Source organism: Callithrix jacchus, chromosome 1 (assembly GCF_049354715.1).
Source record: "Callithrix jacchus isolate 240 chromosome 1, calJac240_pri, whole genome shotgun sequence".
In the NCBI taxonomy this organism is placed as follows: Eukaryota; Metazoa; Chordata; class Mammalia; order Primates; family Cebidae; genus Callithrix; species Callithrix jacchus.
The window spans coordinates 152,793,520-152,809,236 of NC_133502.1; the positions used below are offsets into that span (position 1 = coordinate 152,793,520).

A 15,717-nucleotide genomic window follows, 5' to 3' on the forward strand; every position below is an offset into this window, starting at 1 on the left:
AGATCAGGCCATTGCACTCCAACCTGGGCAACAAGAGCGAAACTCTGTCTCTAAAAAAAAAAAGAGGGACAAGATGAGATTTGGGTGGGGACACAGCCAAACCCTATCATTCTGCCTCAGCCACTTCCAAATCTCATGTCCTCACATTTTAAAACCAATCTTCCCAATAATCCCCCAAGGTCTTAACTTATCTCAGCATTAACTCAAAGGTCCACAGTTCAAAGTCTCATCTGAGACCAGGCAAGTCCCTTCTGCCTATGAGCCTATAAAACCAAAAGCAAGTTAATTACTTCCTAGATACAAAGGGGGTACATGCACTGGGTAAATACACCCATTCCAAATGGAAGAAATTGGCTAAAACAAAGGGCTACAGGCTCCATGCAAGTCTGAATCCAACAGTAGTCACCAAACCTGAAGTTCTAAAAGGAGGTCCTTTGACTCCATGTCTCAAAACCGAGTCACACTAATGCAAGAGGTGGGATCCCATGGCCTTGGGCAGCCTCGCCCCTGTGGCTTTGCAGGATACAGCCTCCCTCTCAGCTGCTTTTACAAGCTGGCATTGAGTGTCTGTGGCTTTTCTAGGTACATGGTTGAATATGTTGATGGATCTACCATTCTGGGGTCCAGAGGACAGTGCCCCTCTTCTCACAGCTCCACTAGGGAGTGTTCCAATGGGCACTTTGTGTGGGGGCTCCAACCCCATATTTCCCTTTTGCACTGTCCTAGCAGAGGTTCTCCATGAGGGCCCCAGCCCTGCAGCAAACTTCTACCTGGACATCCAGGTGTTTCCATACATCTTCTGAAATCTAGGTGGAAGTTCCCAAACCTTCATTCTTGACTTCTGTGAACCTGCAGGCTCAACAATACGTGGAAGCTGCCAAGGTTTGGGGTTTTCACCCTCTGAAGCCATGGCCCAAGCTGTACCTTGGCCCCTTTTAGCCATGGCTGGAGCAGGTGTGATGCAGGGCACCAAGTCTCTAGGCTGCACACAGCAGGAGGGTCCTGAGCCTGACCCAGGAAACCATTTTTTCCTCCTAGGTCTCCAGTCCTGTGATGGGAGGGGCTGCTAGGAAGGTCTCTGACATGCCCTGGAGATCTTTTCCCCATTATCTTGGCAATTAACATTTGGCTCCTTGTTATTTATGCAACCTTCTGTAGCAAGCCTGAATTTCTCCTCAGAAAATAGGTTTTTCTTTTCTATCACATTGTCAGGCTGCAAATTTTCCACACTTGTATGCTCTGTTTTCTCTTGAATCCTTTGCCTACTTAGAAATTTATTCCACCAGAAACCCTAAATCATCTCTCTGAGGTTCAAAGTACCACAGATCTCTAGAGCAGAAGCAAAATGCCGCCAGTCTCTTTGCTAAAGCATAACAAGAGTCACCTTTGCTCCAGTTCCCAACAAGTTCTTCATCTCCATCTGAGACCACCTCAGCTTGGACTTTATTGACTATGCCACTATCAGCATTTTGGTCAAAGTCATTCAACAAGTCTTTAGGAAGTTCCAAACTTTCCTATCTTCTTCTAAGCTCTCCAAACTGTTCCAACCTCTGCCTGTTACCTAGTTCCAAAGTCACTTCCACATTTTCAGGTATCCTTATACCAGCACCCCACTATCTGTCACCAAGTTACTGTATTAGTCCATTTTCATACTGCTATGAAGAAATGCCTGAGACTGGGTAATTTATAAAGAAAAGGAGGTTTAACAGACTCACAGTTACACATGGCTGGGAGACCTCACAATCATAGCAGGTAGTGAAGGAGGAGCAAAGGAACATGTTACATAGCAGTAGGCAAGAGAGATTGTGCAGGGAAACTGCCTTTTAATGAAACCATCAGTTATCATGAAACTTATTCACTATCACAGAGCAGCATGGAAAAACACACCCCCATTATTCAATTACCTCCCACCAGGTCCCTCCTATGACATGTGGGGATTATGGGAGCTACAATTTAAGATTTGGGTGGGTACACATCCAAACCATATCATGCATACATTGTGGAATGGCTAAGGAAAGTTAATTATACTTAAAAGACTCACATATCCCTTTCATCCTACTGGTTAATGGCTTTCCTACTCAGCAAATACTTCTTAGCCGCTTTTACATCTTTATTTCTCAAGCTATAGATTATGGGATTTAACATGGGGGTTACAACACCATAAAACATGGAAACAAGCCCTTCTGTAGCTTGCAAGTTGTCTTTCCCAAGGAGGTCTTGGGACTTAGGTTTTGCATACATAAAGAAGATGGTACCATAAAATATGATCACCAAAGTCAGGTGAGCTGTGCAGGTGGAAAATGCCTTGCTTCTTCCTGTAGCTGAGTTCATTCTCAAAATGGTATAGAGGATAAACATATAGGAGAAAATAATGACCAACAGAGGAAGAACTAGGAAAGCAATATTTGACACTGCTAGGGTAAGAATATTGAGGGATATATCCGCACAAGCTAGCTTGAGGAAAGCTAAGATCTCACATAAGAAATGATTAATAATATTGTTCCCACAGAAAGGCAATTGCATGGCAAGTGATGTTTGCACAATTGAATTGATTCCACCAGAGAGCCATGATATAGAAGTCATCAGTATATATACCACCTTGCTCATGACAATGGGGTATCTCAGCGAGTTACAGATGGCCACGTAACGATCAAATGCCATCATGCCAAGAAGCAAACATTCTGTTGACCCCATTGCAAACCCAAAGAACATCTGCACTGCACATCCAGAGAAGGAAATGTTTCTTTTCTTTGAGATTAAGCTCACCAATTTTGAGGAAACAGAGGAGGATGTATAGCAGATATCCAGGAAAGAGAGGTTTCCCAGAAAGAAGTACATGGGTGTGTGAAGATGAGAATCAAAGATGCTTGCTATGATGAGAACACCGTTGCCAATTAGAATTACTACATACATAACTAGAATCAGAGCAAAGAAAATGATCTCAAGTTTGGGGTAACCAGAGAGTCCCAGAAGAATGAATTCTCTCACAAATGTTTGGTTTATCTTGTCCTTGTCCCAGCTTTCAGGGTGTCAAAGGAAGACTCAGTATATAATAGTTTCACAACCAAGCAACAAATGTAACAATAATTTGAATAAACATTACCCTAGAATGAAAAAGAAACTGTTTGTTTTAAAGCTCTACCATTCAGTTATCTTCAATAGTATTTCTGCCTAGAATACAATCACACTAGGATGCTAAGAGTTTCTATGTCCTGTATCTGATATGTGAAGATCTACACAGGATCAGAAGTAAATTCAGACACAACGTTTCTTATTGTCAAGGACATCCCAAGTTGAGTTTTCTAAAAGCCTTACACTATTGCAGATGACAAACCTAACTTCTTCATTTAGTCAAGCCTAGTGAGAGAGATCCAAAGAAGGAAAAAGACAACTCAAGCAGAACTAGAATTTTGACCCAGTGTTTAATAAAAATGTTTCGAATTTAAAAGCAGGTTTGATGTTCATGTACATTTGTTTGTTTGCCTGAAACTCTGAATGTCTTTCCAGTCAGTTAAATATGTAATTTTATAGGGAAGACATTTGATAATAGTAAATTAAACCCCATATACTGTGATTTAACATCTTTTCAAAGGTAAAGTTAGTTGTTGATCTCATTCTAACATCCCACTCTTACTATTTTGTTATTTCCTATGACAAGACCACTGTGAAGACCAGCTCTGCAGGTATACAATGGAGAATCTTTGGAGAACAATACATGATCTGTATTTGTTTTATTCCATGGCTTCAGAGTTACTCCTGAGAATTTGTTTGTTTAAGTAAACCTTAAAAAAGAGTAGTAATAGTCAAACACATTTGTGTGTATGTGTGTGTATAGCACTTTACAAAAAGCAAATGAATCTTCTCATTATCCCTAATTTATTTTTCTCAATTGGAAAAGACAGAATGTGGCCTATAAGTAAAAAGGGGAACTTAATGCTCAGCTCTTTTGATTACAACACCAAAACTTATTTTACCTTGTTTTCACAAAGTACTATCCAAAATTTTTAGCTTTGATGGAATTTTAATTTTTCTAATTTCATATGCATATAAATCACCTGAGGATACTGTTAACTTGTAAATTTTATGTTAGCACTTCTGGGATAAGGCCTGTGATTCTTCATTTCTATTAAGTTTCCAGGGTATGTTGAACCACTAGGAAGAGGCACATTTTGAGTAGCAAGACATTGGTTCATCTATAGTGAGTTAGTAGAGAATCCAGATATTTCTGATCCAAATAGATTTTCTTTTGTGTTATAATATGGACTGGCTTGACATCCTGGAAAATGACCCAGAGTCTAATTCTTTTGTGTTTGCCAGCAAACTTCAGGGCCACATCTCGCTGTTCAGTACACTTCAGAAAATAAACACTATTGAAACATTTTATGAAAGCAGGATAAACTTTTGCTGGACTACTATAATATGTGTATGATATTACTGATGGCCTAACTTAAGCACGGTCCTATTCTAACACAAGTAAGGGTGAGAAAAGTATGACACAGCATGTCTGCCATCAATAAGTTCATAATTCAATAACAAAAATACACATAGAACAATTTGATAAAGAATATAATTATATCCTGTGGCCAGGGTGAATATTATAAGTAACTTCAGAAGGAGGAGGTAAAGAAGAAATACGTAAGTCAAGAGAAAATGCTGAAAGAATTTCAAACTTATACCAGACCTGGAAGCACAGAAGGAATGGGATAGGTTTGGAAGAGAAGAGAGAAACAAAGGTATTTCAGAAGGGAGAGTAGCTTAATGCTTTAGAGGAGCAGATTGGCAGTACCTACGTTTCAGACAGGGGAGTTTCAGTGGAAACACTCTGAAAAGTTAATGAGGCAGGAATATAGAAGGGCCCAAAGGTTAGGAAGAAAAGCAATTATATTCCCTTTTATATATAAGGGACCTATTATCAGAACACCAAGCACAAAGTGATTGTTTAGCCCCTGTGACTTTAGCTACCTTTCAAACCTGACATTATATAATTTGATTTTATGAGGTTTTGAATAGATATGTGACACAAAGAATTAAGATGCTTAGATTAATTAGGTAATTATAAATTACTGCCTGGTACACACACACAAACACAGACACACACATCAATATCATCATCATCATCTTTTCATTACTATCAGTTTTTAGATTAAACAAAATTTCAGGTTTAGGGCTCACATGGGCTAACAGTTCTGAGAATATCTGAACTGTTCAGATAGAGTAGGTTCAACCCCTACTCTAACACTCAGTTTGGTATGTGATGATAAGTGAAAAAATTTCTTTACAGAAAATAGTGTCTTGGAGTCAGAAGCCAACCCAGAGAGAGGGATTCTCACTGTGGAAACAGTTTAAAGAATACCAGTAGAGCATCTGAACTTTTAAGAGAAGCACAAATGAATGTTGAATCCCCAAATTAGAGATGAGAAAATTGAGCCTCAAAGAAATTTTGAATTTATATTTACTCAGCTTAAGACTAGAAATACCTATTAAAATGCTTTTTGTTTATTTAAGTGAAAAAAATCACTTAAACAACTTCTGTTGCAGACTTCTATGTGCCAGATCCTGTGTTTGAAATTAGCAAACCTGACAAAAACAAGCAATGGAGAAAGGATTCCGTGTTTAATAAATGATGTTGGGAAAACTGGCTAAACACCTGCAGAAAGCAGAAACTTGACCCCTTCCTGACACCTCACACTAAAATTAATTCCAGCTGGATTGAAGACTTAAACATAAGACCTAACACCATAAAAACACTACAAGAAAATCTAGGCAATACTATTCAGGTCACAGTCATAGGCAAGGACTTCATGACTAAAACATCAAAAGCATCGGCAACAAAGCTAAAATAGACAAATGGGACCTAATTAAACTTCAGAGCTTCTGTACAGCAAAAGAAACAATCATTAGAGTGAACTGGCAACCAACAGAATGGGAAAACATTTTTTGCAATCTACCCTCTGACAAACGGCTAATATCCAGAATCTACAAAGAAATAAAACAGTTTACAAGAAAAAAACAAATAAACCCTTTCCAAAGTCAATGAAGGATATGAACAGACACTTTTCAAAAGAAGACATATATGACACCAACAAATATATGAAAAAATGCTCATCATCACTGGTCGTCAGAGAAATGCAAATCAAAATTACCTTGAGATACCATCTCACACCAGTTATAATGTTGATCATTAAAAAATCTGGAGACAACAGATGCTGGAGAGGATGTGGAGAAATGGGAACACTTTTACACTGTTGATGGGAGTGTCAATTAGTTCAACCATTGTGGAAGACAGTGTGGCAATTCCTCAGGGACCCGGAAATAGAAATTCCATTTGACCCAGGAATCCCATTACTGGGTATATATCCAAAGAATTCTAAATCATTCTATTATAAAGACACATGCACATGTATGTTCATTGTGGCACTATTTACAATAGCAAAGACCTGGAACCAACACAAATGCCCACTGATGATAGACTGGACAAGGATAATGTGGCACATATACACCATGGAATACATGCAGCCATAAAAGATGAGTTCGTGTCCTTTGTGGGCACATGGATGAATCTGGAAACCATCATCCTCAGCAAACTGAAATAAGAACAGAAAATCAAACACTACATGTTCCCACTCATAGGCGGTGTCGAACAATGAGAACACATGAACACAGGGAGGGGAGCATCACACACTGAGGTCTGTTGGCGGGGAATAAGGGAGGGACAGTGGCAGGGTAGGGAAGTTGGGGAGGGATAACATGGGGAGAAATGCCAGATATAGGTACCGGGGGATGGAGGCAGAAAACCACATTGCCATGTATGTACCTATGCAACAATCCTGCATATTCTGCACATGTACCCTAGAACCTAAAGTGCAATAAAACATATATATTAGAAAAAACAATTGTCTTACCTGGCTGAGGTCACATGACTAGCATGGGCAAAAGCAATATCCAAAGGCCATTCTCCTTCCACTACTTCTCTGCCTAACAGGTAATATTAAAATCTGTATAGAAATCATGTGTCAACCACAGAGAACAGTCAGTGAGTAACACAAATAATAAACTGAGTTCATAAAGGTGAAACTTAAGTATAGTCAGTTAAAAATGTACAAGGAGAATGATTAATTCTTGAGGACTTAGTACTTCTTATCATGGAAGAAAGTTCATGGTTGTGGGATTGAAACATCTGCCTTAGAACAGTCCATTTGCTTTAAAATTTTTCTACGGCACTTCTTAGCATAGGTCAAAATTCTCCTCAAGCAGACTACAGAAATCCTTTGAGGATGCATTGGATAAGGGACATCAACACTCTAGCAGCCCAATCAGGAAAGCAAAAGGAAGAAGACAGAAAGATACTGACTTGCCAGGAAAGGGGGTGATGGTCCAGATCCCACCTAGAACTCCAGCCCAGGCCTGGAGAATCTGTTGGCTTTGCCTTCCAGACAAATGTAAAGACAATAAATTTTAGGCTATCTAGACAGGGTTTTCTGCTCCAATCCTTCCCCTCCTAGAAAGAAGTGCTCTCACCAATTCAATCCACCTTAAGCCAAGCCTGTGTTAGCTACCTTTGGTTTTCTTCTGATCCCAGCTCTTTAACTTGGTTCCCTCATGTACTGGGAGGTAACATGAGATGTGGGGAAGGAGCTTGTTTGTCTCACACATTCCTCTACACCTATGGCCTAACACAGTGGCAGCACATAAAAGATGGGTTTTTCTAGGTTCTTAAGCAATTTCCCTTGCAGTATTTACAGATTAATGTTCAGAACTTTAATATGCACAATGTGTTTATTTGCAGCAAGTCCACTGTTTTAAATATATATATATCTTTCTGTCAATACCAATAAGCTGCCATCTTATAGAGAGACTTACTGGTTCATGCACTGCAAGTATAAAGGCATCACCTAATTCTCACTTGAACAGATATGGCATGGGGTTAGCCTCGTTAAAAAGTGCTTGGGATTCAGAAACAAAACTCTTAGTTTTGAGGTTATTTTTTCATTTAACATGTAGCTTGTTTTTTATTTGTTAAATAGGTACAGAAATACCTACCCTACTTTTCTCACAGGTTTTGAGAAAAAATTGAGCTAGCATATGGAAATTGCTTTATGGATTAACCAGTACTATACAGATCATAATAATGATATTATGATCATAGCCATATTTGGTAATACCACATTGATAGCTGTATTGCCTGGTGATATTTACACTATGAATCCATAATAATACCTTTAATTATAAATTTAAAAGGTATGGTTTCGTGGTATTCAGAACTTACCTTTACAATGATAAATTATGTCCCCCTCCTAGAAGAACCAGGTACTATTTCCTAGTATTTATGTCAGCATCATGAATTAAACTCGGGTTCAACAAAAGATGCCAGATTCCACAGAAGTGGAACAGTAAACATTTGTTATGAAACAGTTACTGTAATTGTTCCCTGATTCCCAAAGCAATTTAAAGTTGGAGCAAGAGATCTGTGGAATGGAGAAACTTGTGATGCATTAGGGACAGTGCCCCACAGACCCGATTAAGAGGGGTGCTGGGAAAATAGATTGTGGCTGAACTAAAGCTCACAGATGAAATAACACTCTCCTGCCCACATAACTTCTAGGAGCAGGGACAGATGTTCACCAAACAAACTTTATAAAATGTGAGAGCTTCCTAGTTTAAAATATATCTACCAAAGTTAATTCAAAGTATGAGCTTAATAATTCAAATAATGTTTACTAAAATGAAATGCTAGAATTGAAAAATGACCTAGATGTTATGAATGAAATAAAATGGAGACTACCTATGAATTAAATGCATTGTTATTTAACTTTTTGCTTACTTATGTTTATTCTTTTGGAAAAATTAATTTTATGCAGCATGCCATTTTCAAGCATTTTTGAAATGAAAAGAAATACAGATAAGCAATAAAATAAATAGATCCATGGGACAAAAACAACTCTATATGTTTAAGGCCAGAAAAGTGAAAAACAAATCCAGAATGGATAGTTTGGGGCATTATTGGGAAGAAAGAACATCACTGAATTAAAGTGTCTTAGCAAAGTCTATGAAGCTACATTTTAGATATTAACACTTAGATTCTGACTGTAATTTTCTAATAGATGTCTTATTTCCCACACAATACTTGAAATCTGATCAATAACAATTTACTCAAAAAGCAAAATTGTATGTATGTATGCACACAGACATAAACACACACATATACAAGCACAGCTCCCCCCAAAACACACACCATAAACCATGGTATGTGTACATAAAATACAAATAGATATGTCAAGGGTTTTCTAATATTAAGATCATAGAGGTCTAGAGCCAGAAAATGCTGCAAAAATTATTTAGTAAGACTTCTCTTTCTATAGATGAATAAACTGAGGTAAAAGTGATGAAATACTGTTCCAAAGTCTCTGTTAGCATTTGGCCTAGAAAGAATTCAGAACACTCACTCTTCAGAAGAACCAGATAATGACAATAATGATACCATATGAATTTTTACCAATTCTTAGACAAGCTAATGAAATAGTCTGAACATATAGGCCTCATATGCCTGGAAGATAAAGTGAGTAGTAAGATATTTTATTAACCTGAAGAGAGATTATTGGAGTGAAACTTACCTATATCTATTGTAGAACTTCCCTTCTGAATTCAGAAAAGCACTAGAATCAACAAAGGGGAGCCTTTATTCTCTTTTTGGAAGTGGCCTCTAGTGGCCTCTATGGACAAGAGGCCACAGAGGCATTCAAGCAACGCAACAAAGTGTGAAAACATGCATCCCATTGTCTCCCTCAAGAGCAGAAAATAGACATAAAAATTGATCTGCTTCTCAGCAGAAAACTCAGAGATGAATGGCAGTTATAAGTTGCCTGCAGAAAGGATCCAGGAGAAGCCATAGCTGGCAAATGGGTTATACTGGTCCATTATCTGGTTTCCAGGTGGATAACAGTGAATCTTGACTGAGATAGACACTTATTCTGAATTTACGGTTGCATATGTCACAAATAAAGCAAATACTACTTCCACCACTAGTATAGGCCAAGAGCAAATGTATTATTATAATTTGGATGTTGGTCATCTAATTAAAGAACCTTAAAATTTTTTTTATTGCATCTTAGGTTTTGGGGTACATGTGAAGAACATGCAAGATAGTTGCATAGGTACACACATGGTGGTGTGATTTGTTGCCTTCCTCCCCTTCACCTATATCTGGCTTTTCTCCCCCATGCTATCTCTCCCCAACTCCCCACCCCACACCGTCCCTCTCCTATTTCCCCCCAACACACCCCAGTGTGTAGTGCTCCCCTCCCTGTATCCATGTAGAACTCTAAAATTTGGCATTGAGTAACAAAGCATCATAAATAGATTTATATCCATTCCCATTCACAAAACACAGACAAATGAAAATTGAACAACTGAATCCCCTGCTTACAAAATTGGAGAGTAACAAGGACTAAAGGGATGTGTTTCAGAACTGAATGAATATCTGTTAAGACTTGCTATACATGACATTAAAGGGAGATCACCATTGGATGTATTGCTGAGTTACTATAGAAGATAGAGAAGACAGTGGGGATGGTACAGGTACTCAAAGACACTTCTCTATTTCTAACACTTTTTATTTGCCTGCTTCTGTGTTGGTGGGACATTCTTTGCATTTATGAGTTCTAGAAGATTATTTGCTGACCATGACACCATGACAATACATCTAAATATCACTACTGCCCATACTCCTAAGGAATGATAACATGGTTCATTCTCTTTTCACCTTTTAAAGTAGAATTAATGGTTTTTCTCTTTTTTTTTTACCTGTTGGATGATGCAGGCCTATATGCTTGCAGTTATCCAATCCAAGTCCAATATAACAGAATTGATAAAGGGGAATCCCTGACCATATTTACATTGCTGCCAACGTTATGGGTTAGTTCTCTAGCTGAACCTAACAGTCTTACTCCAGGGAGGATAATCTAGATAAAATAAATTAAAAGTGAAGGAAAGGAGAAATATTTGTAGCTATGAAAGGAGCCCATGAGAAGCTCTTTGGCATACTCTAAAATGCATTCGGGTATGACTACTACGGTATGACACTAACCTGGGAAGATCAACATTTGGGGTTCAAAATATACACTCAAACTCTATTTAAGCAATAAGCAGTTAATGACAACGTATTTAGTGTATAATCCAACATTGATTGAATTGTTCTGAAAGACAGTTTCTCAAAAGTGGCCTAGAAAGTATGACTGATGTTTTTAGAACTCTCCTTTGTGGACCGAAATTTCTTCCTCCTGCAGGACCATGTCCCGTGTCTCTGTTAAAGCCTTATATGAGTACACATTCTGGAATCACATGTTTTCTGTGAAAACAGCAACCCATGTAAATTTAATTTATGTTTAATTTAAAAATCTGGCCTCTCTTGAAATTTTTTTTGTTTCTTTTTAACAGATGGGATCTTGCTCTGTCACCTGGGCTTTAGTGCAGTGGCACAATCACAGCTCACTGCAGCCTTGGACTCCTGGGCTTAAGCAATCCTTCCATCTCAGCCTCCCAAGTACCTGGGACCACAGTTGTGCACCATCATGCCTGGTTAATTTTTAATATTTTGTAGAGACATGGTCTCAATATGATGACCAGGCTTCTCTTGAAATTTAGAAAATCAGTTAATAAACATCCTGAATTATCTTACAGCAACAACCCACTGAAGTGAGAAATAATGTATTTTATATGACTCACGCCCCCTTTTCATGGTTCACAGTCCTCACCAGCACTGTCTCATTCTTAATTGGAGGAATTCTTCATTCTTAACTCATATCACAATTTGTGTTCCTGGAAATGCATTCTCATAGACTACAATATGAATGGGGGCCACTGGATTTGTCTCATTTAGATATGTACACACACACACATCTCCTGGATATAATTACATAATATATAACATAATGTAATTATGTCCAGAATTTGCTTCAATGTATTCTAAAGGAAGAAGATAAGTGGGTATGGATAATGACGAAAGAAGGTTGATCATGTGTAATTATTTAAGCTGTAAATTAGCACAATGAGTTTTATTAAATTGTTCTCATTCTTTTGTTAAATATTTGAAAATGAAAATGTTTTTAAAAAGTTCTAAAGGAAAAACATACATATCATATATATAAATGTGTGTGTATATAAATAGAGATACATGTGTGTATGTGTATGTATTTAAACAGAGCTGCAAACATATTGGGGGAAACATATAATGGTATTTAGGGTAGTAATATGATATTTTTTTTATTGCATTTTAGGTTTTGGGGTACATGTGCAGAGCATGCAATACAGTTGCATAGGTACACACATGGCAGTGTGTTTTGTTTGCTTTCTCCCCTTCACCCACATTTGGCATTTCTCCCCAGGCTATCCCTACCCACCTCCCCCTCCCACTAGCCCTCCCCTTTTCCCCCCAATAGACCCCAGTGTTTAGTACTCCCCTCTCTGTGTCCATGTGTTCTCATTTTTCAACACCCGCCTATGAGTGAGAATATGCAGTGTTTCATTTTCTGTTCTTGTGTCAGTTTGCTGAGAATGATGTTCTCCAGATTCATCCATGTCCCTACAAACGACACAAACTCATCATTTCTGATTGCTGCAAAAATATTCCATGGTGTATATGTGACACATTTTCCCAATCCTGTCTATCATCAATGGGCATTTGGGTTGATTCCAGGTAGTAATATGATATTTCTAATGGTAATTTAGCCAGGAACTTTAAAAGTTTATACCACCTGCCCTATTCATTTCATGTCTTAGAATTTGTCCTGCGAAAACATGTGTTGGACATTGAAAAAAATTAACTCCAAGTGCTCATAGTAGATCTAATAAATCAAAATAAAAACATGATGAATGTATGACTCCTACTTACTAAGAGAAACATTGGAATGGTATCTTTGGGAGGTGACCATGGTGACAACAATTTTTCTAATTCTTTTTGTTTTTTAAGAATTTTAGAAAATATTGAATTTAAAAATTTTAGAAAATATTATATTAATGATATACTAATGAGGTGACTTTTAGTGAGAGATATCTGGCTCTAGTAATTATTAACTGAGAGTAAAAGGAGGGATAAATAGCAACTTTTAGTCCTCACTATGGAGTCTTAGCTTCAATTCTGAAATTCTAGGACACTGTGAAGCCAATATTATGCTATGTACCCCCTCCAACTTATTGAAACTTTAAATGATACTGAGACCTGGATTTTAAAAATTATTTTCTTATTACAAGTATGATAACTATGGATTAGAAAGAAAGAATCTCCAATATCACCTAGGTAGTTTATGGAACTGAAGATTTTGTACTACTGCCTCTCTATTTCCACAGCTTATAGCGCAACTGTTTTCCACTATGCTTCTCTACAGAAACCCTCATTTCAGACATCACCAGGGATGAGATTCTAAAAGAATTAATTATATTTGTGAAATCTGTATCAGAGCATGTTGGAGTTTGTAGCAAACTACAGTTCTCAGTGATTCTAGCTGAGCAGTGCTAGTGAAGGCAAAGGATAAACATCTGTCTCTCTAACCATGGTTTCTCCAAAAAAGGTTCTCACTGATTTACCCATGAGTCCATCTTTGTGCTTGTTAAACAAACATGTGTATTTCCTGGGTTTCTTAGTGAATTGGTTTGGGGTTCAGCAGATATTTTATAGCAGCTTTTACATCCTTATTTCTCAAGCTATAGATTACAGGATTGAGCATGGGGGTCACTACCCCATAAAACAGAGAAATGAGCTTGTCTGATGCTTGCAATTTTTCTTCCCCAATCAGGTCTTGAGACTTTGGTTTTGCATACATAAAGATGATGGTACCATAAAATATGATTACCACAGTCAGGTGAGCTGAGCAGGTAGAAAATGCCTTGCGTCTTCCTGTGGCTGAGTTCATTTTCAAGATGGTGTAGAGGATGAGCATATAGGAGAAAAAAATGACCATCAGTGGAAGAACCAGGAAGGCCATATTTGATATTACCATGGTGATAATATTGAGGGATATATCAGCACAAGCTAGCTTGAGGACAGCTAATATTTCACATGTGAAATGATTGATAATTTTATTCCCACAAAAAGGCAGTCTCATGGCAAGTGATGTTTGCACAACTGAATTGATTCCACCGGAGAGCCAGGACACAGAAGCCATCAGTACATATGCCACTTTGCTCATGACGATGGGGTATCTCAGCGGGTTACAGATGGCCACATAACGATCAAATGCCATCATGCCAAGAAACAAACATTCTGTTGACCCCATTGCAAACCCAAAGAACATCTGCACTGCACATCCAGAGAAGGAAATGTTTCTTTTCTTTGAGATTAAGCTCACCAATGTTGAGGGAACAGAGGAGGATGTATAGCAGATATCCAGGAAAGAGAGGTTTCCCAGAAAGAAGTACATGGGTGTGTGAAGATGAGAATCAAAGATGCTTGCTATGATCAGAACACCATTGCCAATGAGAATCACTAGGTACATTACTAGAATCAGAGCAAAGTAAACAATCTCAATCTTTGGGTATCCAGAGAGACCCTGAAGAATAAATTCTGATAAAAGTGTCTGATTAATCTCATCAATGTCATCCACTTTCAGGAAATCAAAAGAAGATCTAACAGAAAATATATTTACTGCCAAGAAACAAACAGTACAAATTACCTGAACAATCATTCTTTTAGCTCATATTAGAAGAAGTGCTTGCTTGAAGTTCTGACATCCAGTTATCTTCAATAATGTGTGTGACCAGAATACAAGGACATGGAAATACCTATACCCCATCACTAATATGTGAAAAATCTACCTATGATCAAACACACATGAAGAATTAACCTTTTCTGCCGTTGAGGACATGTTCCTGAATTGAGGACACTCTCCTGAGCTGAGGTTGCTAAAACCCCTGGCCAATCAGCAGCTCTAAGCCTACCATCTTCATTTCATCAACCCCAGTAAATAAGTAGTAAAGAGGGCAAAGGACTACTCAACAAAGACTGAAATTTTAATTCAGCGATTAGCAATTTTTAAAGTGGTTAAAATTTCACAGCAACTTTGATGTTTTTGTGTGTTTATATTTTTTCTAGGCCTGATACTATACCTTATAGTCAGCTTAATTGTGTATTTTATAGACATTTAATAATAATACATTGAATCATGTATCCTGAAATTTGACAACTGTTTAAAGGCATAGTTAGTTATTGATCTCATAGTATCTTGTATGACTGTTCCTATGAAAAGATTATTGCACAGACCAGCTCTGCATGAATGTGATAGTCTTTGGAGAACACTATATAGTCTCTTTACACATTTTACTCTATAGCTGTAGCTCAAGAGTCTGTCTTGATACTGATAAAAACAGTAACAACATTTAAATACTTCATATAAATATGTATATATATATATATATATATATATATCCCACTTTATGATTTACAAATTTTAATATTCTTTACGTTAACCCAATTTTTCAACTATGGAATATAGAACTTGGCCAAGATTAGCTAGCTAGTCAATAATAAAATGGAATGTAAAGCTATTATTTTTTTACACCAATTCTAGTTAGTTCATGCCTTCAGTAATTTTCATATACATGTAAAGTATCTGGGAATCTTAAAAACCTTCAGATTCTCTCTTAGTGTTCAGGGAGGGTCCTGAGATTCTGCATTTCTTGCAGGTACCCAGGTGACACTTATGCCACTGGTTCCAAAAGCACTTGAAT

General features: G+C 37.6%; 2 protein-coding genes across 2 annotated transcripts; both read right to left on the bottom strand.

The window, feature by feature from the left end:
- Positions 1–933: 933 nt before the first annotated feature.
- Positions 934–11,288, bottom strand: LOC100395889 (olfactory receptor 13C4). The gene is given in 3 exon segments (XM_078346046.1): positions 934–3,017; positions 3,020–3,104; positions 11,262–11,288. Coding segments are annotated over 3 exon segments (1,074 nt in total). The 3' UTR covers positions 934–2,055.
- Positions 11,289–12,441: 1,153 nt separating this feature from the next.
- Positions 12,442–15,303, bottom strand: OR13C3 (olfactory receptor, family 13, subfamily C, member 3). The gene has a single exon (XM_017969710.4). It carries the CDS (start codon positions 14,673–14,675, stop codon positions 13,632–13,634), a length of 1,044 nt encoding a protein of 347 aa, XP_017825199.4. The 5' UTR covers positions 14,676–15,303; the 3' UTR covers positions 12,442–13,631.
- Positions 15,304–15,717: the final 414 nt, after the last annotated feature.

Bases quoted from the DNA above. Each gene is read 5' to 3' on its own strand.
- OR13C3 (XM_017969710.4), bottom strand. From the start codon at position 14,675: ATGATTGTTCAGGTAATTTGTACTGTTTGTTTCTTGGCAGTAAATATA.